This window comes from Lonchura striata, chromosome 2 (assembly GCF_050655825.1).
Source record: "Lonchura striata isolate lonStrDom1 chromosome 2, ASM5065582v1, whole genome shotgun sequence".
In the NCBI taxonomy this organism is placed as follows: Eukaryota; Metazoa; Chordata; class Aves; order Passeriformes; family Estrildidae; genus Lonchura; species Lonchura striata.
The window spans coordinates 32,916,207-32,940,181 of NC_140704.1; the positions used below are offsets into that span (position 1 = coordinate 32,916,207).

Consider the following 23,975-nt stretch of genomic DNA (forward strand, 5'->3'; position numbering starts at 1 on the left):
ATCCGCATTTAGGTAATTGCAAATTGCTTTTACTTTAGAGAACATACATAAGTTTTGTATATCCGAGTCAATTTTCCTGTATAAAATGTATTTCTATATATATTTCATTTGAATATAATACTTGATTATTTAGATTATCAAATGAATTGCAAAAATTTATTGTAGTTTATGTCATAACCCAGAATATGAAGCCGTGACTTGCATGTTACAAGAAACAGTTAAACAGCATTTATTTTCTAGTGACTGAAATTATTTTAGTTTTAGGGCCTGTGCCTCACTTTTGGTCTGTTCACATGAAAAATGTTGTATAGTTGCATGCATCAGCTTCTTCACAACTTCAGTGAATCTTTAACTTATTTATAAATTAAATTGCACTCAGTTTTCACATCATGTCAGTCAATCAATCAATCAGTCAATCAATCCACTGATTACACCGGAGTTACTTTAAATTTATCCCTGACTGTTGGCAGGATCAGATCACAAGACCAATTTGTATTTTAGAAATATCCTATACAGTGTCAAGGTGACCATGTGTCCCATATATGAATAATGCTGTCCACTACAGGCTTATAGAGGGTTTAATTGTTTCAGTTAAGGCTGCTGCTTATCATATTTTCTGATAGTCAAATATCCAGAGACAGAATAGGTACACCTGCATGCACAGTGATTTCTCTTGTGCTTATTAGCTGGTGAGGGTCTGGACAAGAAATTTTGTAGCATGCATGTAAGAGCATATAATGCAATAGTGATTTAAGGGAAAAGTATTGTAAAAAACAAGAATAGATTATTCACTGTCAAATAAAACTAACAAATGAGAATATTTTTCTGCTACATGTTGGAAAATGGGAAAAAAACCCTGAATTTATACATTACCTGCAAACTTTTTCCTATGTGCTCCTTTTCAGTCAGCCCAAGTTACTGTATCCTCATCTTGGTGGTTTCTGGGTTAACTAAGAAAATCACTATTGCATGTGTTGTCCCAGTGCCAAACTGTGCACCATCTGCACTTAGCAGCAGAGGGAAATAAGACCCAGAAAGAATTTATCACTAGTTACACATTTGAGATGGGTATGGGTTCTGAAATCTTCCAGCCCCCCCCCCCTTCCCCCAACCCTGGGTTCATAAAATCATATGCAGTATAAATATCTGCAGAACATATTTGGTAGGAAATGTCTTGAAATACAGAACTTCCAGAAACATGCAGTGGTGGCTGAGCAGACACATGAAGAACCTTCTGAAAACTGTCTGCTCTTTTCCCCAGCCCTGCTCTTACAACAGACGGACCCACCAAGAGCCATTCAGAATCACCTGGGTTCACACTTCTTTCAAGAGTCCATAGGCCATATGGATCCCAGTATAACTACACGATAGGCTGCTCTGCACTACCTCCACTGGTATTGAATTGCTTCACAGGAATCTAAATTAAACTTCTGACTTTTCTTTCATAGCTGCCAAAAGAAGTCAGCTGCTGAATTGGGCTGTACATTTTAGTTTGAAATGTGTCTTGAGGGACAGGCAAACCTGCACCTCTCAGAATTGATGACGGTCTCTAAAGGCAAGCAGGTACTTAGTCAAAATGGTAACTACACTCAAAGACAAGCTCAGCACCAAACATGTACTTTTATATTTTTCTTGATCCGCTCTCTTCAACAGCAGAGTTCAAAGAAAGTTTGCCTCCATTCTTTTACAAATAAATTTCTCCATATTTGCCATAGAATAAAATCCAAACACTTTTATTGCCTCAAGATGTGGATGTATTTTAAGTACCTGCAGAGTAAAGCAGCTAAGAGAAGCGGATGATTTTTAGAAGTTCCCCTCTGTTCTCCTTCACTAATTCAGCCAAACAGGAAATGCTCCAGGCTTTGGAGCAGAGATGTCCCTGCATCCTGCAGGCCCAGGTGAGGCAGGCTGTCCCCCTACACCCCATGGAGGACCCCATGCCAGAGCGAGTGGATGCCACAAAGAGAGGCTGTGACCCACGTGGGAAGCCTGCACGAGAGTGGCTTTGCTGGCACTTGTGACCCTGAAGGGCACCCACACTGGACAGTCTGTTCCTGAAGGACAGCGCCGCATGGGAGGGACTCACTGTGGCAGTTTGTGAAGATGTGCAGCCTGTCAAAGGACTCATATGGAGAAGCCCATGGAGGAGTGTCTCCAGGAAGAGGGACTCCGCATAGGAGCAGAGGAATAGTGTGAGGAGTCCTCCCCCTGAGGGGGAAGGAATGGCAGGAACTTGGTTAACTGACCCCAATCCCCATTTCTTGCACTGCAGGGTTGGAGGAGGTGGAGGTAGAAAATTTGGGAGTGATCTTCCTTGTCTTCATCCATGAGACTTTTGTTATGTTTTTTTCTTAACTGTCCAGCTGAAGATGGAAGTGATATGGTGATTTTGGTAGGCTCCTTTTGTCCACCCTGCATCAGCCCACCACAAGCATCTCCACAAACTGTAAATCTGTTTTCAACTGATAACTTTAATATAAAGCTCCTCAGAGATTTATGATGCACTTTGAACCTCAGTGATACAAACTAATTTAAGGTTTTCTTTCATGTGAGGTGGGGTGGCTTTAGGAACTAAGGGTCAAAACCCAAGCAAAGTTTTGGTTTACAGCATTCCTAATAGTTGCTTCTGGTTTTGAACCACTTTTCATCTATTATTTTTTACCTGTATATTCACGAATGTGGTATTTGCAAAGACAATTACATGGCTCTGTGTGCCCTACAGCACTCACATTGCTGCACGTCTGTGCAATTGTGCTACAGTATGCAGGTTTAGCTCCAGTTTCCATTATTTAAACATTTCTTTCGGTGTGGCTGAGGTACCAAATAGATATGAGGAGAAAAGAGATCATGTGGTCCAACATTCTGTTGAAAGCATGGCCATAAATAATTATCTGCTGAGGTATTGCTGTGCAAGACAAAGCAGTATTTGGGTGCTTCTGAAAATCTGGGATGTAGCAACATGAATTTTCCTGTGCAAGGTTTTTCTATGTCTGTCTTAATCACGTGACTCCTTTTTTAAGACTTGCAAACAATGGAAGTACCCTTCTGTTTTTCATTTCACTTTATGCACTATCAGCATGTTGGAGGATGGTAATAAAAGGATGGAAGGAACTTGAACAGCATTTAATAAGTTTTGGGTTTAGAAATCTGTCATAACTATATACTTTTTTTCAGTATTTCAAGAACAATTGTAGCCTACAGAGGTATCTGAGCTTTCTGAAAACCAATCTAGAATATTTATTCGACAGTTAGCTCTAGGGATCTAAGTGGATAATTTTTATGATAACTGTAAGAGAAACCCATTTTTGTTGGTTTTCACTAAAATTTTAATTGGATACAGTTCTGAGTAAAGCCATAGGACTGACCTTCTGTCTAATCACTGCCTAGGATACATTATGAACAGATATGAAGAGCTGAAAATTGTATTTTTGCCCTATCCATTTTTCATGAGATAAGATATACATAAAGATACTGTAAGCTTTTCTTTTCTCTCCCAGTGGCACAAAATTTTTCATCCAAACTCTGTGCTACAAAAGATCTGAGTAGCACTAGATGAGGCCCTTCTACATTATGTCATCAGGAGAGCAGCATGAGTGCAAATCAGTATCTGTGCCAGACGTACTTTTGTGGGTGGCAGTAAAGAAAGCATTTCCAATTCATGCTAACAGGTCCTCTTTAACTTGGGGAAATTTTTTAAATGTCTTCCTTAAAATTTGGAAATTTCTAGTGGTCTGTTGTTGCTAAGGATAACCCAGGGTTCATATTTTAAAGCAAATGCAAAAGGCAGTTGCAAAAGCAATTAAAAGGAATCTAAGACTGACAGGTTTCAAACACAATTCCCAAGTCTGGCTCCTTCTGAGGGTAAATCAAAAGTGTCACTTTACACTCCAGTAAATCTATCTAAATGATATATTGAAATCAACCCCATGATGAGCCTTTGGACTTATAAATTAATCAGTACATTGTCAGCTGTCTTCTCTATAAGCTTAAGTCAGGACCTAAAATAAGCCTGGTGTTTTTTTGCATGGAGACTTTAATAATAGGCATAAATATTGCTTGTATGGCAGGAAAGGCTGGGAGCTCCTGAACCCTACAAGAATTCATGCCAGGAAGTCTCAATAGTCTGTCAATTGATTTACTTGTGTCCTTTCTTTGCTTTTTCCCAATTCATGAATAATCTCTGTATGTGGATAATAAATAATCCAGTGAGTGATAGCTAGAGCAATGTATGCTGCCTGTTGTGCCCCTTCTCCTCCTGTTGCACTATCCAGTGATTGTTTTCTTGGCTCATGTGCTCTCAAGCCAAACAGAAATTTTGCACAGCATAGCATAATTCCTACTTTATGTACTTTTCAGCTAGCAGTTCCTCTGCTAAGGGAAAATAAATCAATAGCCACCTCCTGTATCCATGCCATGAAGCCTGCCATCAGAGGACAACTTAATTGTACCTGCTGCTGGGCCAGTGTTTGGGCTTCTGCTTTCCTCCCACAGCAGCTATCATTAATGCCAATAGATGTGTACCCTTTCCCTGTTACTAGGTGATATGTGCCTTAAAAAGGCAGCTTCTATTGCTGCTCAGGGATTCTTGTTTCCTTTTGGTTCATATGATGTGCAATGAAGTTTGCAGGACCAGAAACACAGCTCAAAGTTCAGGGCACTTCCTTCTGTTATCTATTTGACTGTAAATCACTTAAAGGTCCTGGTTTTCCTGACTGAGGAATAAATGACACCTGTTCTGGTGGCAGGCAATTGCAAGACTTCTACTTCATAGCCTGGATCTTTGACTTTCCCCACACACAGTTTATTGACCAGTGTCCTTCAGCATGGACTTGGCTGTTGTACCCAAGTATTGTACTGCAAAACAGGTTTTTCAACAGCACTTGTCAGGTAAAGTGTTTTCTGAGGCTCGGGGGAAAACCCAAAGATTGGTTTAGGACTCTTATATTCAGAAAGTGTAACCCCACTGGTTTTTATCTGTTTAGAATTTCCTTCCCCTTTGTTATTTCAGGTATAAATGAGTAGAGAGAATAGATATTCTCAGGACTATAATCTAATTCCTTTGGATTGAATTAGATTCACCAGGCACAACTTGAAAAGTGTTGTATTTCCTGTAGCCTCATTAACTTTGTGGAAGAATGGCAACTTCAGCCTCTGTCCCATCTTTGAATTGATCTTATCAATTTGATAGAGTTTTTTTCCAGGTTCTTGTAAAGATATGTGGAATGTAAGGACATCTGTTATTGGTTTTCAGCATAAAGACAAGAGACAGGAGAAGTAGTAAACTCTCAGATACCCAAATCTTGAGGGAGGGGAGGCAACAGGACAGTAGCAAAGAGCAGAACTCCCAGACCACTTCTTGATGGAACTGGAACAGAACGACTCAATGCCTTGAGGAGGTTCAGCCAGACACTGAATGGACCTGTGCATGGGCACTGTGTGGGTGTGTATGGTCTGAGAGCAGCCCTCGAGCCAGGCCAGCTGGACAGCAGAGTGAGTGCTCTGATTGCCAGCAACTGAGGAGTCAAAGGGACCTGGAGGTCGGAGGGCTTGGAACTGGAGAGAGACTGATTGTCTGGTTCCAAGCTATTGAACAGACTGAGCATCAAAGGGCTGCTGATGAAGGCACCCATTTGTGTGTGTGATTCTAAATGTCAATTTAAAGCTGGACTAGCTGTGAGCAGAAGGTGTAGGAGCCAGCTGCCAGAGAGACAAGCTGCCTTTGAGATTTATATCTAAGATGACCCATAAAAACAGGAAAAGTGTTTTCTCAACACTTGATTTTATTTAGCTGCTCATGACATAAAGGTTATCAGCAGTTTTGATCCCGCTTCTCATTATTATTCACATCATAGGCTTCTTTTTATTTGAATCATGCATCTTTATTAATTTTATGCTTCTTTTAATTCTGCTTAAAATGCTGTAAATTATACAGCCATTGTTCTGAAATTTGGTTTTACAGCCAAAAAGACATAAGTAGCACAGAAATAAATAGAATTTATACTACACTGCCACTGAAGTAAACTACTACAACAATCACTACAAGTATCATTGCCTTATTTGTCAAGGGTTTGTACAGAAAAAATACATTATGCATACATGAAGGCAGGTTTGCATTTCAATTCACATGTTTCCTTTTCATGACCTTTAGTCTTGAAAACACATTGCAGCTTTTCCAAGTCTTTCAAATTCTGTCTTCATAATTTCATTCCAGTATTAGTGTAACTGTTAGAATTCATATTCCTAAAAATACCAGACAAATAAAACAAAAGCTGTTATAATTAGGTGAGACAGTGAGAAAGGAATGAAAGGAATCAAATTAAATGAGAGAGAACCTTGGCTTCTAATATATCTGTTATCTTTTCTGGCCTGAACTTCTACTTTATGCATGTGTCAGAGTCAGGAGTAGCCAACTGAAACGTGGTTAAAAGACAAATGGGCAGTTTCAGTAAGGCAGCAGCTATGATAAGAAGGACTGTTGTTGAAGGGCTGGTTTAAATTATTCTTAGTAATAGCAGGAAATAGTTTTTATCCTGAAAAAAATTCTGAGATGTCATAAAATTTTTTTGTGATAAGATGGAATGAAAAATCAAAATCTCAAATATTTTCTCAGTAAGAAAATATGAAAAAAATAGGATTGGATGAGAAAAAATACTTTCCAGAATGCTGCTGTTCAGCTTATAATTTTGCCTTTTTTTGAACTCTAATATGCATAAATTTAGAAAATGGAGGAGTAATTTTTAGGTAAGTTTGTAATTTTATAGTGCTGAAATTGGATATTTTAATGATTCTGAACCTTCTTCACCAAAGCTATGGCTTTTCAAAGTGAAACCTGATCTAAAAAAGCATTAAATCTAATCCTGTCATATGAACATTTCAGATTTGGCTATTTGGCACCTTCTCATTAAAAAAAGTTTTATAAAAAGATTCTCTACTACTTTTGATGAGGCTTTTTGATTTGATGAACTGCAGTCTTTCTTTTGGCAAATTGAACTCACATTGAAATGCTTAAGAATATTCCTAGAGGAATTCTAGCTGTATTTAATCATTGCTAACCTATGATTTAACATGCATTTTCATATGTGGCTTGAACACTTTTGTAGCATTACCTGGTTCAAATTCCTCAACGTCCTGAGGCAGATTGACAGCCAGTGACTTTCCAAACCTCTGTGGCAAATTTAGAAGTGATTGACTGGAACCTTTGACGAGTGGAGATCTCTCAAGCCTGTGTGATACCTTTGGAGCATGATTACGTATGTTCTCTCCAAAAGCTCTTCCAAATCTCAGGGGCAAATTAGAAAATGGTTTAATGCTTCTTTCCTCTGGATAATTTCTTCCAAATCTAAGAGGTAAATTAGCAACTGAGTTTGGCATCTTGCTTGCTGCAAAAGGATTCATTTTAATGATATCTTTTGATCTCCAGTCTTCCATTTCTTCAAAATTGAGACTTCTCTGCTTTTCTTCCAAAATATTATCTTTAATCTAATGAAAAATAATTTTAAAAAGGATATGATCATTTTATAGGGAATTACTCCAGCTACCAATGACACAAAGTATTCTATTTCATACCTCCTTAGAAAGATGCTGGGTAATGCTCTTATTTTTTTGAATATGTAATATTTTTTAGATCTATTTGCTAAACTCCACTGTAAAGTGAGCTCCTTCATATGGATTATTTCATATGCTGACATTGTCCTGCTTACCTTTTCAGGGCTCTGACCACAAGGGCATATTTCCATATCAGTATCAGTGAATGGTTCAGCTCAAATAGTGTCAGCTGGAAATATTTCTGGGCACAGGTGTCAGTACCTGTGCAGTCAGCTAAGATGGGACAGCAGCTGCTGTCAGGTCCACATTTGCTAGTATCACCACCTGAAGTTCTCTGGAGTGGAAGATGCTGAACATATTTTGTGACTTCACACAGACCCAGACTCTTACTCATCTGCTCTGGATGAACAGGAGGATGGACCAAGATACCTGAAGGTATAGCTCTATTCTTCCTCAGCATTGGGTGGGTGCTTTGGACCCAATATCCATCCAGGCTATCAGGCAGGGAAGTGAATGGAAAGCTTTTGGGTCAAGTTCACATCATACCTGTTATGGCCTTGCAGCATAGAAGTTGCCCTGAGTTTTAAATGTCTTTGGTCCTCCACTAGCCCACAAGATGCATTTGGAGCTCCTGGGCTCCTAATCTTTGTGCAACCAGCACAAAACACACTTTTCTCTGCTGTCATACAGTGAAGAACTCAACCTAGTATATTATCTGTCTCATGAGGTAAAGGGCAGCTGTTGCCTGAAAAATAGCTTCATCAGTATGACCCTTCTTATAGAGCAGTGTTCTTCCCTGGGCATATTGAAAGCAACTTACTTTTGTGACAAAACTAAGTTTCCAGAACTTAACAGCAAATATGTATAAATATGGATTTAAATTTCAGTTGAAGACACAAATGCTACTAATCATAATTTCACTTCCTTATCCCTATTTGTCTTCCCTATGAGCTTCTCGAGTTACTTACAGAAAACCAGAATGAGCCATTCTAGTTCATATATCATGATTTAAACTTTAAATAAACTATCCCTCTGATTGCACCTGCACACTGCTTCTGGAAGTATATAAAAGATAGTGAGCTAAAGTCCAGAGGATCTGATTAGCATAATTCAAATTGTATTTTGTTTTGAAGGATAGTACCGATGATGGTAAGTCAAAAAGAGAGGATGGCTCCCATTTCCGAGGGAGTATTTGCAGGGAAGACATGAAAAATAATAGAGATGAAGTGTGCAAATTTCATTTGGCACCTATTGAGACATAATAAATGTGCAACCCTGCAAAGAAATTTTTATAGGCAATTTCCAGAGTAAAATTTTAAGACCATTAAGTATATTAGATTTAAAATGTTCTCTGTTTATCATTATCCTTTGAGTATTACAAGCATGCCTTTATTAATTTTGGATTAATAATCTATCAGTTATATTATGTGCATAAAACACCTGACAGGAATGTTAATTGAGGACTCACTGTGTAAGTAAGAAACATTTCAGAAAAAGTCACAACCTAATCACAAAACTGTACTGCAAGAAAATTGAAACATGAGTTGATTTACACAGTAGGTGTGTTTGAGCTAAGGAATTTCTTGAAAATTCTTTTGACAAGCTTTTTTCATACTGCTAGTGCTGCAATGCTGAATGCTGTGGAATGAGTTTGGGACATCCAGTGTGCTCAGGATCTGACCCACAGTTCCCCCAGACAATGTCACAGTAATACATGTCTTACCTCATAATATTTATCATCATTGTCTTCTCTGCTCTGCAGCCTGGACTTCACTGGTTCATTTAGGCACATGCTGTTTGATGTGAGAAAGACCACTGGAGCTAAAGCAAACAGAATAAAGTTCTTGGTTGAAATGACTTTCATTTTTCTCAAGTCAATGTTACTTAGAGAGCTCAGAATCTATACAGAAAAGAAAACTGCCATCTTTTTATATAATCAGAAAACAAAACAATTTTTTTTTCACCATGACATCATTCTCTAAAGCTCCAATTCCCAATATTAATTAAGGAAGTAATTTGAATACATTAGAAGAATGTTGGGAATTTCTTTTGTGAAGCTTCTTAGATAACATAACTCCTTGTTAGGGACACACTGACTTTACAAATATTTTCTTCTGGTGAAGTATGTGTTAATTAGCTAATTTTGAGAGCCACAACAGCAGGGATATACAATAGCCACAATGCTCCACCACTAGTAGACAAAATCACCTTGTTTCTTTCTGTTGTATCAGTGTCCTCAGAGGACTATAAAAAGAAGCTTTCCCCATGTAAGCATTCTTCTTCTAAAACAACCCTTTTGGACCACAGAATGCTTGTTTATACTTATGTACACCTAGGAACATTTGTCCCATTAAAATCAAGTGCTGTGCATTGGAGTTGTTGATTGGATCCTTAGAGATGCTATGCATCAATGTAATCTATTGATGTACATAATGTCTGTGCTCTAAATTTGACATATTCATTTGCATTTATAATGGGTTAGGTATGTTCTTTTAAAACCCTGCCCGTAACGTAAATTTTTAGAAATTCCAAAGGCTATGTTACATTTATATTTTTCAGGCCAAATTTCCAACAGAGGTTTTTAAAAAGACATCTGCCACTTAGCTGAACACAGTGAAAGCACTGGACTGCCATGCATGTTCTGTCCCAGAAAGAGATTCAGGATGCAGACTAAACCTACCCTTTAAGCACACACTGAATTAGTTGCTATATGGGCTGGTGAGTCAGACTAATATGAGAAAAAAAGCATATTGTGCTGTTCTTCCATTTGTTATTCCTAAATTCTTGAACTGATTTAAATTAGTACTTAAAATCAGCCCCATATGGAGGAAATTTGATTGCTTGCATTAAGTGCTCACACTGAAAATTGGACTCCAGGCATGTTATTTTGCAATTTAACACCAGAGTTGTAAAAGGTCCATTCCATCATGGCACTAGCAATATTATCCCAAGAGAACATGTTTTATGCTGTGGGCAGCATGGATAGTATGGACTGTTCATCTGTTGTCAGGATGTTACTGTCTTTGCTGCATAGTGAAGCTGAAGGATTTGCAACTAACCTCATTTTTCAATTAAGTTGGCTGTTTTGATGGGTGGATGCCTGCAGTCATTTCTACCTTAGATTCCCTGAAACTGAGTCCTGAAAGCCATAAGCAGCCTTCAGAAGGAAATTCCATTAACAGAGCTGGAAGTGAAAAGGGCCAGTTTCTCTTAGATGAACTTCCCCAGGTGGAGAAGGTGTCAAAGATTCTGCTCATTTTTTATGTGACAGAGACCATCAAATTGCTAAAAGATATGAGAATGGGTATCAGTAAGATAATTAGGAGTTGCTGTGGGGAAATAGTGTATTTTAATAATTTACTGGCTTTGTATGTCCCTTTGCTGTTGTACAGTTGTATTTACATTTACATTTTTGAACACTGTTTTTTTTTGTGGTGTGCAATCCTTCTGGCTCTGGCTGACAGCAGAAAAGGTTGGGTTCAAAGACCATAGAATCATAGATGGTTTTGAGTTGGAAGGGACCTTAAAGATCCTCTAGTTCCAACCCCCCATGCCATAGTTTGGGGTGCTTTCCCCTAGATCAGGTTGCTTTGAGCCCCATCCAAGCTGGCCATCCACTTCCAGGGATGGGACATCCACAATTTTTCTTGGCAATCTGTTCCAGTGTCTCACCACCCTCACAGTGAAGAATTTCTTCCCCATATCTAATCCAAATCCACATTTTTAAGTTTAAAGCTATTCCCCCTTGTCCTTTCACTACAGGCCCTTGTAAAATGTCTCTCTCCAGCTTTCTTGTAGGCTTCCTTTAGGTACCAAAGTACTGAAATGTGGTTAAGGTCTCCCTGGAGCCTTCCCTTCTCCAGGCTGAACAACCCCAACTCTCTCAGCCTGTCTTCATAGGAAAGGCTCTCCAGGTCTCTGATCACCCTCATTGCTCTCCTCTGCACCCACTCCAACAGGCTCATGTCCTTATTATGTTAGGGGGTCCAGAGCTGGATGCTGTACTTCAGGTGGAATCTCATGAGAGTGGAGTAGAGGGGCAGAGTCACCTCCCTCACCTTCTGGCCCCACTTCTTTTGATGCAGCCCAGGTTATGGTTGGCTTTCTGGGCTGCAAAATCACTTTTCTGGCTCATGTGATGGGAGCAAGCACAGTTCTGTATAGTCTCAAGGGCCAGTGGTTCCCCTTGCATTCTCTGAGTCTGTTCTACAAAGTGCTTTAGCGTGGGATGTGGTAGGTAGGGTGGTAAAAGATACTGTACCAGCAGTGATTGATGAGGAGGGCTTGTACGAGCACACATAAACCATGTACGCTGGAAGTAAGGGTGCATGATGATGCATTTGTCCTGAGTGCCTTGGTATGAGCCCTCTTCTCAGAATAGGTGATTTGTCTTCTGTTTTTAAATAATATTCCTGGCAGGGAAATGGGATTCTGGGGATACCAAAATTTTGGTATTTGCAAATCTGAGCCAAATTCTTTGGAAAGCAGAGGGAATAAAATGTCGATGGAGAAGACCTCTAGAAGGATCCCATGTCATCTTAGTGCTCTGGCAGGTCAGGGGCAGCAATTGTCTCTTTTCACTAGGGACTGAATTTTCTCTTTTCACCAGGGATTCCTGACTCTCTGGAGCCTCATGTCAGGGGGCTTCAGTCTATGGGAGTAGACAGATTTTCCAAGTTCCTTTACTTTATGGTAACAATAAAGACATACAATAATAATAAAGAATGCAATTCATATTTTAATATCTATCTAATGTGGTCATTTACCACTGGGCCTTCCTTTTATCTAGCCGCTGCTTTATGAACCTCTCTTGATCAATGATCTTGTAATTAACTCTGTGAAAATATTTGTCTTCTAAATTAAATAGTATTTGCAAGAGCCAAAGATTCTCTCTTACAGTGTTAGGCATAAATAAAAATTGTGCTTTCCCTGGACAGAAAAAGAAAATGTATTGCTGTTGTCCATGCCAAATCAGACTTTTTTGACATTCAGCTTACCTCCTATGTATGTTGATTTTTTAATCAACATAAAGTGAAGGTGTTTTGTAGGCCAGGCAGTCAGGGAGCTGTGTATTCTTTTACTTTCTAATGTTAATTTATCTTTGATATCTATAGCAGGAACTTCTTGGAAATTTCAAGAAATTACAGTGATGGTTCATTACCTTCCTGAGGAAGGATTTGTCAGACTCTACTGCTCAAGTACCAGAATTGATAACATAAATGCTCTTCATCTATGTGATCATGACTTCAGCAGCAGCATTAGCTGGCCCAGCTGACTGCAGCAGAGGCAGCTGAGGCATCCTGTCATGATCAATTAAAATTATTTATTTTCAGAGGGAAGACACATTTGTTGGTGACACATTGTGTCATAGAAGTGGGCTGTTTATTCTTTAATTGCTTCTGCTTGATCCACAAAGGGATCAAGGCACATGGAGGGGAAACAGCTCTGGGTACTGTTGAAAATAATTTTTGATTTCTTACCCTCTGGTCCTATGCTTGTTTTTTCTTGACATCTTACCTCATTTGTCAGCCAACTACTCAAAGGACTATAACATAACTGGACTTCTGTTTTTAAAATTCTCCAGTTCAGTAGGAATGAGCTGTGCCATCTACATGTGAAAGAAGCCTCACAGGCAGTGATGATTTAAGAGTTTTCCCATGGGTGCATAATAGAGTCCAGGGCAAGGCAGTGTTTGCTTCTGGTTTTCCCTTCAATGTAGGTAGGCACATTCTGGCACATAGGTAGGAGCATTTTGGCATAGTGATATAAGAGTAAGGTGGATCTGATTTGTGACAAGTTTATGAATATCTACTTTAAAAATTTGACATTAATATATAATTAGTGGTGATGGCAAAAGTAGCTCAACTTCATAAGCAACTCCATGCACAGTTATTTGATTCCAGTGAAAGAACAAGTTTTAATATTGGTCTTTTTTCATATGAGACTATACTGATAAATTCTTATCCATTATTAACAACATATTGTGTGAAAATTGTATGTTATATGACTCATGACACCAATAAGCATCTGTGCATTTCCATAATGATAAAACATTCATAATATATTCATTTTGCCATTATGTATTATATGACCTATCTGATGGCTCATTTTGAAGTAAGAAGATTTAAAAATTTGTAACTCTTTTCATTGGCAAGCAATTCTATTAATTTTTCACCCGTTCCTATGGCATGCAGGGGGTTGTGTTTGCTTTGCTGTGTTGTGCTTCAGTTCTGGTGCACAATGCAAGGAGTATTTGACTGGAATATATATGACCCAAGCAGATATACCTCCACTTCACTCAGTATCCTGACTCTGTATGTAGATGTAGGCCTGGTGTCCCTCTCATACTGATAATAAATATTTCAGTGATCGGGGGAACCCGTGAAGCTTGCTTTCCCATAACTTATTGATTGAATATTAAATGACAGTGGGTAATCTCTGAGGTCCAGTAAGGATTAACCTCAGAATGTCTCTGTGAGCAGTGTCTCTATCATCTCTTTCTATGCCTGTTATTTCAGAGAGATTTTTTCCTTGCCAAATTTAACTGAACTTATTTCTAGACTTGAAAGTTATCAAGGGTGACTGACAGCCACACACTTATGCACAGAGAAGCAGACTTGCCACATTTCATTAGAAAACCAATACCAAATCAGGAATGGTTCTGCTGAAATACCACAGGTATAAAGCCTCAACATCTGTAAATATACTGTGGACACAGCAATAATTTTGCTCTTTATTAATGAGGCATTAGCTTACCTTTTGGGGTTTTGCAGAATAGGAGAACCTACTCTACTGTTAAAGAATAAGAGAACTTACTCCACTGTGAAAGCCCCATTCTTTGTGTACTGTAGCTTGTTATGGATGAATAACATCTGTGCAACACCCCTCTCTGATTTGCAGAATCAGACCTTTAGTTTTAAACCACATTTTCCCCTACATGTATCTCTGAGCTTTCCTCTTAGCTGGGTGCTAGGAAACAAAGGACAAATGCATACAAATATCAAGGTACAAGTAATCTCATTTTTAGGTTAACTCCTATGAATTAATTGCCACTATTATAAGATATTTCCCCCCTTGATTCCCTGAATATAGACCATAGATGTGTAATTTTACATATTATTTTTTTTTCCTTGAGCTTTTGGAGCATCAGGGTAGCATGAGAGACAATGAGAGGCTTGAGCTGTTATGGTAACAAGCTGAAAATTACTTTGTCTTCTTGGTAAATAAGGTGTAAACAATAATTCCGGATTAGACAGGTTCTTCAATTATACATTTGTGTTAGTAATAAAATAAACATGTTTTCACTAACATTTGAGATATAAATATGATCCTTTTTACTAACTACTCTGCAGAGTGTAAAACCAGACTTACTAGTCTACTATAGCTTGTAGCACTCTTGCCCATTCTTGTCTATTAAAAATTTAACCCTTTTACCATACATTATTAAAAACGCTTTGGTTGGCTGCAAATCAAGAAAGACTTCATAAAGTCTTACAAGAATAAGAAATCTGATTAAATACAGAGTCCACAGGCGGCAATGGAAAGTGCATGAGAAAAAATACATTAAATTATGCCTTAAAAACTCCTTTAGGACTTTAAAAAATCATTAGTAGATTTTATTCAAGTTAACAATTAACCAAGGGACTCTTAATAGATTAATTATTCCATGTTTTTCCTTCACTTTTTCAATTTGAAACTTGTGCTAGTTGTAGATACAAATACCTTCATTCCTTGTTCTCCCCTTTTTCAGAATGTCTTTTTTTCTTATAAATATTATGTTTTTTTAATAGTTCCCCTGTGCCTTGTATATAAACATAGAAGTTTGAAGATTAAATTATATATTAGCTGAATTGGGGGTTGCGGGGACTGATTTTCACTTTAGGAAAAAACATAAGCAATTTATGAGAGGAAAAAAATTAAGGGAGAACACCTATGTTTTGTGGAGTAAGAAAAAGACCACAAGCACTTAATTGACAAAGCTGGAGAAGCAGGTCCAGCTTATTTGAGCAAGCCTCCTGCCAGGGCCACCTCCCAGGAATAGTGTCTGGGGCTTCTCAGCTGGTTGAAATAAGGCTCGGGAAGGGAGGTACCAACTTGATGGAAAAGAGACAGGATTAACAGTGCAGACTGTGGCCCAATTATTGCCAATTTTGTGCAGCTTCCTTTGACAATTGTACTGGATAATTCTGGACAGTTTGGCTGCTTTAGCACTGAAATTCTCTTAATTATTTTTTTTAATTGTGTTTCTCTCTTCATCTGAAATACAGAGAACAGATTCTTGTGAAGATCTGATCCTTATGGTGTGGCCTATGGGATCAGAAAGTTTCTAATAGGAAGAGTGGGAATGGTCAATACTGGAACTTGGCTGTTCTACATCTCATCTGTGATATCTCAGGCCAGGTAAATGAGGAAAGCCCATAAAGAAATTAAACAAAAAAAAAAAAAGCACTGGGAAGACAAGTCTAGAACCTGAATACAGGATGGGACATATGGGACATGCCATTTTCAAATAAAAGTATCTAGAGGAAAACACCAGGGTTACTCAGGTTTAATTGCTAGTTTTTGGGGCCCATGTGTACTGAAACAGTGTTCAATCTCACTCTGTTTTGAAGGAGATCACTTTAAAACACAGAGGTCCCTAATTTATTATAATGTGATGAGCTGGAAGGGACCCATCAGGATCACTGAGTCCAACTCCTGACCTGTGGAGGACACACTAAGAGTCACACTATGTGCCTGAGAGCATGGTATAAACCTTCATGAGTGAAAAACACTTACTGGTCCTTCTAGGAGTTATCAGTGGTGTCCAGCATTTCTGGGATGGGCTGGAATTGTCACTCTTCAATTTTGACATTCACCTTGGGCATCGAGAACTTTTGATAGACTACTGTTCCTCAAAATTCTTATCAAATGCCAAGTCAGTTCATTTGCTACTCAGTTCCCTGAACCTTGCACTGACTTTCTTAAAAGACAAAACCAAGGAGTTTCAGTCCCAAAAGCAAAGGAGTTCTGCTGGTCTATGGAGCTGCTTGCTCCATTGTAAGGGAAGTGCCAGGAGCAATGTGAGCTGTGGGTGGTGCCAGGGCAGCAAAAAAATCAGAGGCAGAAACACAGGAGGAGAAGAGCAAATCTGAACAGTCTGTGCAGGATGTTGATCCAAAGCTTAATTCCTTCCTCTTGAGTATAAGAACTAAGTAAATTTTGAGTTATAGTGCTATAATTCCATTGCTGACTGTATAAGGCCACTTGAGCTCTGCTCTTATAGTTTATGATTTTGCCACAATTCCCCAGTGGAATTACAACTCTAATTTTTTACAGTAGTGAGCTGCTTATTTTCCTGTTTATGACAGTACATCACTGGAGAAGTTGGTAACAGTCACCTAGTCCTATCATATAGTCCCTTATACTCTTGCATTTGTTTTTGAAGAAAAAATTAAAATTGCTACTTAGAAGCAGGCTGGCAGGCTGGGCACAGAGGAAGGAGGCTTCTTTTCTGCTTCTCTATCTCTTTATAGATTGTTTCATTTAACAACTATTTGTCTAGATGCAGGAGAGCATAATGACTATGCATTTCACATCTCTGTGTGACAAACAGCTGTAAGACGCCTATTTTCACATACTTTCCTTTCTCTTTCTTGCCCTCCTGCTGTATAATAATTTTGCAATTAAAGCTCATCCCACCAGCCTTTTGCACAGGATGCCACCATAATGGAAAGCTGAGGGGAGGTCAGTGTGGATCACCACAGGTGGATGCCAAGATTGAGGAAGAAACAGTTCTTGGGCTTGATCCCACCCTAGCACCATGCCATGGATTTTGGTCCAGAACAGATGGACGTAACTGTTAATTTGATTAGCTGTGAGTGTGGAAGGGAGGTAGTCACAGCAAAAGGGGGTGGGCACAGTAGGCAGGTAATTGAAGTGTCATATGCTTGTCTGCTGCAGCATCACAGCCGTATTCTGCTCCACAGGTAATGGTGCCAATTACTTAGTGCACATAAATGAATAGAAGCATTTAACAATCAGCACAGTTGGCCAATCTACCCATTGTACCCTGAGTACTGGGAGAGGAGGCATCACAACTTGGCAACAGTTCTGGGGAGCTGCTTAAGAGAGTTAAGTGTTTGGATAGAGAGGTAGGGGATACCCAGAAGCTTTTGGTTTTGATGGAAGTACTGACCTTGGCATTTAGAAAAATTAAATGTCTCTATTAACATCTTTCAGTACAATTTCCAGTGATTCTCTGGTAGGTCAAAAAGCATGTCCGTGGCCTAACGGAACCAACGTGCAGACTAATGGGTGTATAATAGACATGTCTGCAGAACTGCAATTTCAGATGAATACAAATTATTGAAAAGGTGTTTCATTACAACTACTGAATTACCACTTATTCTAATCTAGAAAATTACCACTGTAGTGTCATAGGACCAGTTACATGTGGAGACTCCTTTGTTCCTTTTTGTTGTAAACAACAAAGTGCTGGATGTGACACATGATAATCATTCTTTTTCTTGAGTCTGGGATGTGAAGAAGCATGCTAAAAGATCTATTTTGATATCTGCTTTGCCAATATTCCTAAGATTGGACATTTACTTTAAGAAAAAGCTCACACATCCAACTCCTTGACAGTGAATCTACTGATTGAGAAAATAAACTGGTATTTTCAAGGCATATTTCAATTAAACTATATATAAAAAAGCTAAGATACCTAGACATTAAGAAGTGGGTTGTAGCTGGTGCCCTCCAAGCACTGATCAATGCAATACATGCTGCAATTTCAGGTGAGGTACTTTTAGTAAGATTTTAATAGAGGTTAGTCCATGGTAGCTCCTAAAACAGCTCAGAATTTTCTAGATTTTGTTTCTTTGTAGATGTTAATTATCAGTATAATATTAAAATTTGTCTCTTTCACAGTTTGGCCACCTTCCTCCATTGGGTACACATTGCAGTGTGCAAATAGAGGGAAAGAGAAAAGCCACGCCGAAGGATTTATTCAGTAGTATTTCCATTTAACCACATGGGGGCGTGAGATATTTATTTAAGAGAGCTTTTTAGGCATATGACAGAAATAAGAGGAAAGGAAGTCTTCCTGGTAAACTGGAATCAAAATTGTCATTTGCTTTTTCAGGTCTTCGTTTGCAATCAAAATAGTTAGCAAACTGTTATTGCAAATGACATTAACCTAAAATATAGTAGCAAACAAAAATATATCATGGACAGGAAAAAATATCAAGACAGATTTTTAAATATCCCATTAGTCAAGCTGGCCTCTGAATATATTTTTATGATGCTATTCAGGGGCCTCTGTGAGCAAAATCTGAAATCTTCCATGTAACACTGCATATCTGACTTAAATAGCCTCAATATATGTATTAAATGAGAAGGAAGCTGCTCTGAAATATACAACCTACATCTGGAGTAAATTAATTTCATTAATTGCCTAGATTACATTATTTTTTGTCATTCACTTGCAAGATTAGTACTATGCTCTATACATTGTGGCCCAGATCCAGCAAAGCTATGAAATCATAGCTAATGATGTAAGTGCTTGAATAGTTCTCCTTGAACACATGCCTTAAGCTGAGTATGCATTGAAGTGCTTTCCAACACAGAAAAAGTAGCACCATCAAACATTTAATTAGTTTTAAAATGGAATTCAAAATGCAATGTAATTCTTTGCACTTTACATTGAAAAAAAATGCATGCTTTGAGACTCTCTTGGGACAGACATGACTAAACCTATTTATCCACTTTGGTTTCTGAAGGCAATGAATGCTTATTGTTTTCTGCTGCTTTTCTCCCCTAAATGTATAAATTTATTTTGCTCAGTCAACTGGTTTGTTTACAGCAGAATATTTATATGACTATTTTCAAGACTTTTTAAATGGATTTTTTTATTTATAAGATAATTCACACATTTTATTGGTATTTAAAAGGCTGGAATATTTTTGCTTCTGCTCTTGTAGTTTTAAATCAAAGCAAAAATGAGCAGCAGTAACACTGTATAAGTGCTCACTGTACCTGAAAGCTTGTTTCTTTTCAAAATAAGTAGAAAAATCAGGATTTTGTTCTGCACATTTCTGATCCAGATATTTAATTCTCACATAGGTCAAAGGAGCCATAAATCTAGGTCTTGTATTTTTGAGCCATTTTGTGCTTTCCATTCTGCAGTATTCAGCATGTGCCTTTGACATATTGATGTCTGCCTAAACAAGATTTCTGCACACAGGTGAATTCCAAGTCTGAGAGGGAATGTTGTCCTCCTGTTCCTCTCAGAGAGAAGAAATTGAGAAAATAACCCCGAATTCAATCCATACGTCAGGAAAACTTGGAGTACTTATTTTCCTTAGCTTTGTATAAACCCATCTTTGTGGTAAATATATTTCTACAGAAAGTCGAAATATTGTACAGAGTCAGAAGACAGAGGCAAAACTATTTCTGACAAAAATGTAGGTTGTACAGCACAGCAGAATTTATTCTATCAGACTACAGCTGTTGGGTACCTTTTCCTAAGCTATAAAACCTTCTTATGTCAATATCTGGGCTTGAATCCATTCAGTTTGCTCCAGCAGTTTAATCTTGACATCTTGCATTTTTAAGTGCTCTATAGAAGCTTGCCTAAAAATCCTCCCCAAAAACTGCTGAAATAACTTGAGCCTGCTGATCCACTTGTATATCAAAGTAGCTCACACAGGAGTCTCTTGGCTGTGTTCTCAGAGTTCAAACACAAGCATATGAGAGGAATTGTGACAAGCAGAAGATGAGTCCACATTGCACCCCTACCCTGGCAAAATGTGACACTAACTTACACTAACTGTGCACTTTCTGTCCCCAAACCAGTCCGTAGTAGGTTTGACTGCATTTCTTTTATGCTCACTAAAATGTCTGTTCCTTTCTAGCAATGAAGCACTTGTGTGTGTTCATCTCTAAAGCTATCAGCTCATCTCCACGCTCTCTAAAATGAATGAGGCAATGAACACGGTGTCAGATGCTGTTTTCCAGTAAGCTTTTCTGCTCCACTAATGCATCAAATATATTTGAATTTACTATTCACATAATTTTTTATGGAACACTATTAAGCCAATTGGTTGATAACCACTGTAACCTTTTTAGTAAGTTACAGCACAGTGAGGTCACTATTCCTGGATGTGGTTTGCTGTATCATGCACTATGTGCTGATGCCATGACATCCTTGCATGAAGCAGGAGAGGACAGTTAGTCGGTTTTGTTTGTGTTTTTTTTTTTTTTAAAGATTACTTGTTTTTAAATCGAGGAATGATTAGAAAGAATGATTTAATACTGCTTTTCCTCAAAAGCAAGATAATCTTGGGAAAGGATCAAACAGTCCTTCTAAGCTGGTTACCACCTTCCTGACATCATGTTGTTTTTAAATGAAACATCTGACACATTTTCCAGCTGGGATGTTATTTTGTTCTTCTTGACAAAGCAATTCAAAATTCACTGAAAAACAAGCTGAATGGAAGAGGGATTTCTTTTTTTTTTTCCCATAGACATCTGTGGCTTTCTTTCAAAGGCGACGTGATCTTTCATCTGGACAAGAAAGGCTTTGATCCAAACTCTAAGATCCCCATATTTCCTAGTTAATTGGTGTTAGTGAGGTAGGTTTGACAGTCCTTAACGCAGTCTGTGGAATTCTTTACTGTGGTAAGACCTGTCTATTGTGGCTCAGTCAGCTCAAAGACATCAGCTTTCTCTTGTTTGACTTCTGCCCCACTGGGGATGGTTACAGGTTTTATGTGCTTTCATTATTTTCTCTTGTAAAACCACTGAATGCCAACAAAGCAAAACACTTGTGAAACTGAACAAAAACAATGTCTTACAGGCATTCCTGTAACCTTTGGTTTTCACACAAACACACAGAGAGGAGGAGAGGACGATCACATTAAAAATTGAGCTCTTCATTTTTTAATAACTTGCTTGCTTTTGGGGGTGATCGTGTCTGTAATATATTTGTTATTTGATTGTCCTGTAATATATTTATTAACTGAAATACTAGAAGCAAGCATCATAGCTCCTACCAGGTGCATTTGAATTGAGAACTGTGCATAATAAAGTTATATTCTCTAAAGAAAAATTCTCATTTTAAAATCCACATTTTAGTGTGATTCATTTAAACAAAATCTGTGCCCTTCCTTTGTGTTAAGACACAACAGAATAAAGAAAATCTTATCTTCTCTACTGTGCAGCATTTGGCATTGAGGGTAATAACTTGGCAAAGAGGTCTTACTGTATGGAGCTTTTTCACAAGCTCCTGTTTTAATGTGGACTGTACACAGTGAATTGACACAGCCTCACAGCCACACTGTTATTGGAATTAGAGAGGAGACAGGAAACAAAAGCATAAAATTAATTTCCTTTTCTGGTTCAGGGGCACTACAAAAACCCCCTGTCATTTCTGCCTCAGGGTGCACTGCAACTCCATGTTCCTATACCTAGACTTGAAGAAATATTACAACTAAAAAGGAAAGGAACGCTAATAATTACAATAACAGAGCATTAATATTATACCTAAAGAGCACTTAGATTCCTGGGTAGATAGTCCAGCCTTCTACAGATGAAAAACTTGATGCTTTGTAATCCATCCTTTTTACAATGGAGCATTTCCTCTCAGACAGTCTAACAAATACAATTATCCAATTAAACTTCATATTTAAAAAAATATGTACCCAAAATTGTGTCATTTTTTTCCCTACCACAACTATTAATCTCATAAATTTTATTATGTTTTTGCTTAGATTCTACTCACTTCTTTACCTTTGCAACTATAACAAAGCTACAAGAAAATGTATTTTCACCAGAAAATGAAACTTCTTCACTTGTCTGTGAGATGGTGGGAGTGAACATCCCCACATGAAAAATCATTGGTGAAAAGAATTCTTAAGTAGGTGACTCAATCAAATACTATCAGAACATGCAGCTCTCATATTCCTCTGGGCAGTGACAATTTGCCAGCTATTCTCTAAGGTACAGAAGCAATGCAATAGAGAACAATTCCCATTCAAGTGTCATGCTGAGCTGTTGCAGCATTATTTTGGGTGCTGGCACACAAACCAAAAGCTGTTGACCATAGCAATACTGAAAAGTCTCTGACTCCAAATTACTTCAACATTCCAGAACTACATTTTGGAAAAAGTGGAGGATCTTTGTGGAATGTTATTTTCTGTTAAGCTAGAGGGTAAGCTTATTCAGGTCCTGATACCTGATCATGAGACCATAGTATGAATTTCAATATTAAAAATATTAAAGATGAAAGTAGAGATTCCTCATCCACCAGTCATAAAGAGCACAAAGCAAAAATCATTATTAGCTGATATGTTTGAGAAACTATGTGACAGCTATGACCTTGCAGCTGTTATTGATCTTGGCAGTTAGAGGTTTAGTATTGATTAGAAACTGATATACCACTGACATGCACATATCCATTTCTTTCTGAATATATGTCTCATCTTTTTTCTTCAGGTTCATCTCTAGAGCAAAGATCTCAGAGTTCAATGAACTACTTAATAGTAGCTTCTGCATCCTACAGTTATTTTTTTTAGTGCAGACTATTTCTAAAAGTTGATAGGAAGGCAGTGCCTTTGGACTACAGTGAACATGGATACCTGCAGAGGATAAGGCTTGATCTTAAGTAGGAAGCTCAGGTTTGCAGGAAAAAAAGGAAGGACAATTAAATAAGGCTGTAAAAATTGATTTTTACATTGACGGAAAAAATCCAGCTCACCATTGTAAATGGGAAGAGAAGGCAGCATATAAATGGAGACGCAGACTTATGATTGGTTTTTCTGATCAGGGCCAAGACAGAAAACTGTTAAAAGATCTAGTGCTGTGCTTGGTGAAAAAGAGATATTTCAGGATAAAAACTCTTTTCATGAGTAGTGCTGACATGCTCACACTGTAACTATCTTTGACAAATGCATCAGTGGACAATGAGATTGTTCAGATGTGGGTGACTTGCAAGTTTTGAGAAGAAGGGGAGAGACAAATAGATCCAGTGGGTGGCTCCTTACGTGAGAATGTCCCTTAGTCCATGCTGGGATCCACAACCAAGTGTGTGCTGTACCTCCAAGGGCTTGCTCTGCCATTGCCTGATCTGCTGTCCACACCTGCAGCTTCTGCCTCCTGTGGGATGGAGCACCTGGTCTCTGTATGTGAGACCTGCAGCCTTCAAACAGCCATGCCCATGCTGCTCCAAGGGCTTCCTGATTTTTTGAAACAGCCACAGGCTGCCGTTTTTAGAAGGCTGCAAATGAAGGACATGAGAATCATTACTCCAATCTTGCAGCTGTGAGAGGCTGCTCTAGAGTCTGAAGAAGAAAACATACATAACCAAGAGCATTCAGCAGCCACTGTAGGGGCTGTTGCTCATTTTGGACTGGGGATTTTTGTTTGTTTGATTGTGTTTAAGGGGTGCA

At 38.3% G+C, this 23,975-nt stretch overlaps 1 protein-coding gene across 2 annotated transcripts in view; it reads right to left on the reverse strand.

Moving 5' to 3' along the window:
- Nucleotides 1-5,760: 5,760 nt before the first annotated feature.
- Nucleotides 5,761-23,975, reverse strand: part of NPVF (neuropeptide VF precursor) — a 134,545-nt gene continuing 116,330 nt past the window's right edge. Inside the window, exons 2-4 of one of the 2 annotated variants that reach the window (XM_021538222.3) lie at nucleotides 9,269-9,366; nucleotides 7,107-7,479; nucleotides 5,761-6,240 (exon numbers count right to left, since the gene is read on the reverse strand). In XM_021538222.3, coding sequence (XP_021393897.1) covers nucleotides 6,233-6,240; nucleotides 7,107-7,479; nucleotides 9,269-9,337 — 450 coding nt within the window. In that variant the 5' untranslated portion in view covers nucleotides 9,338-9,366 and the 3' untranslated portion in view covers nucleotides 5,761-6,232. Of the gene's footprint in view, nucleotides 6,241-7,106; nucleotides 7,480-9,268; nucleotides 9,622-23,975 lie in introns of those variants that run through there. The other variant, XM_021538221.4, reaches the window with a different exon arrangement.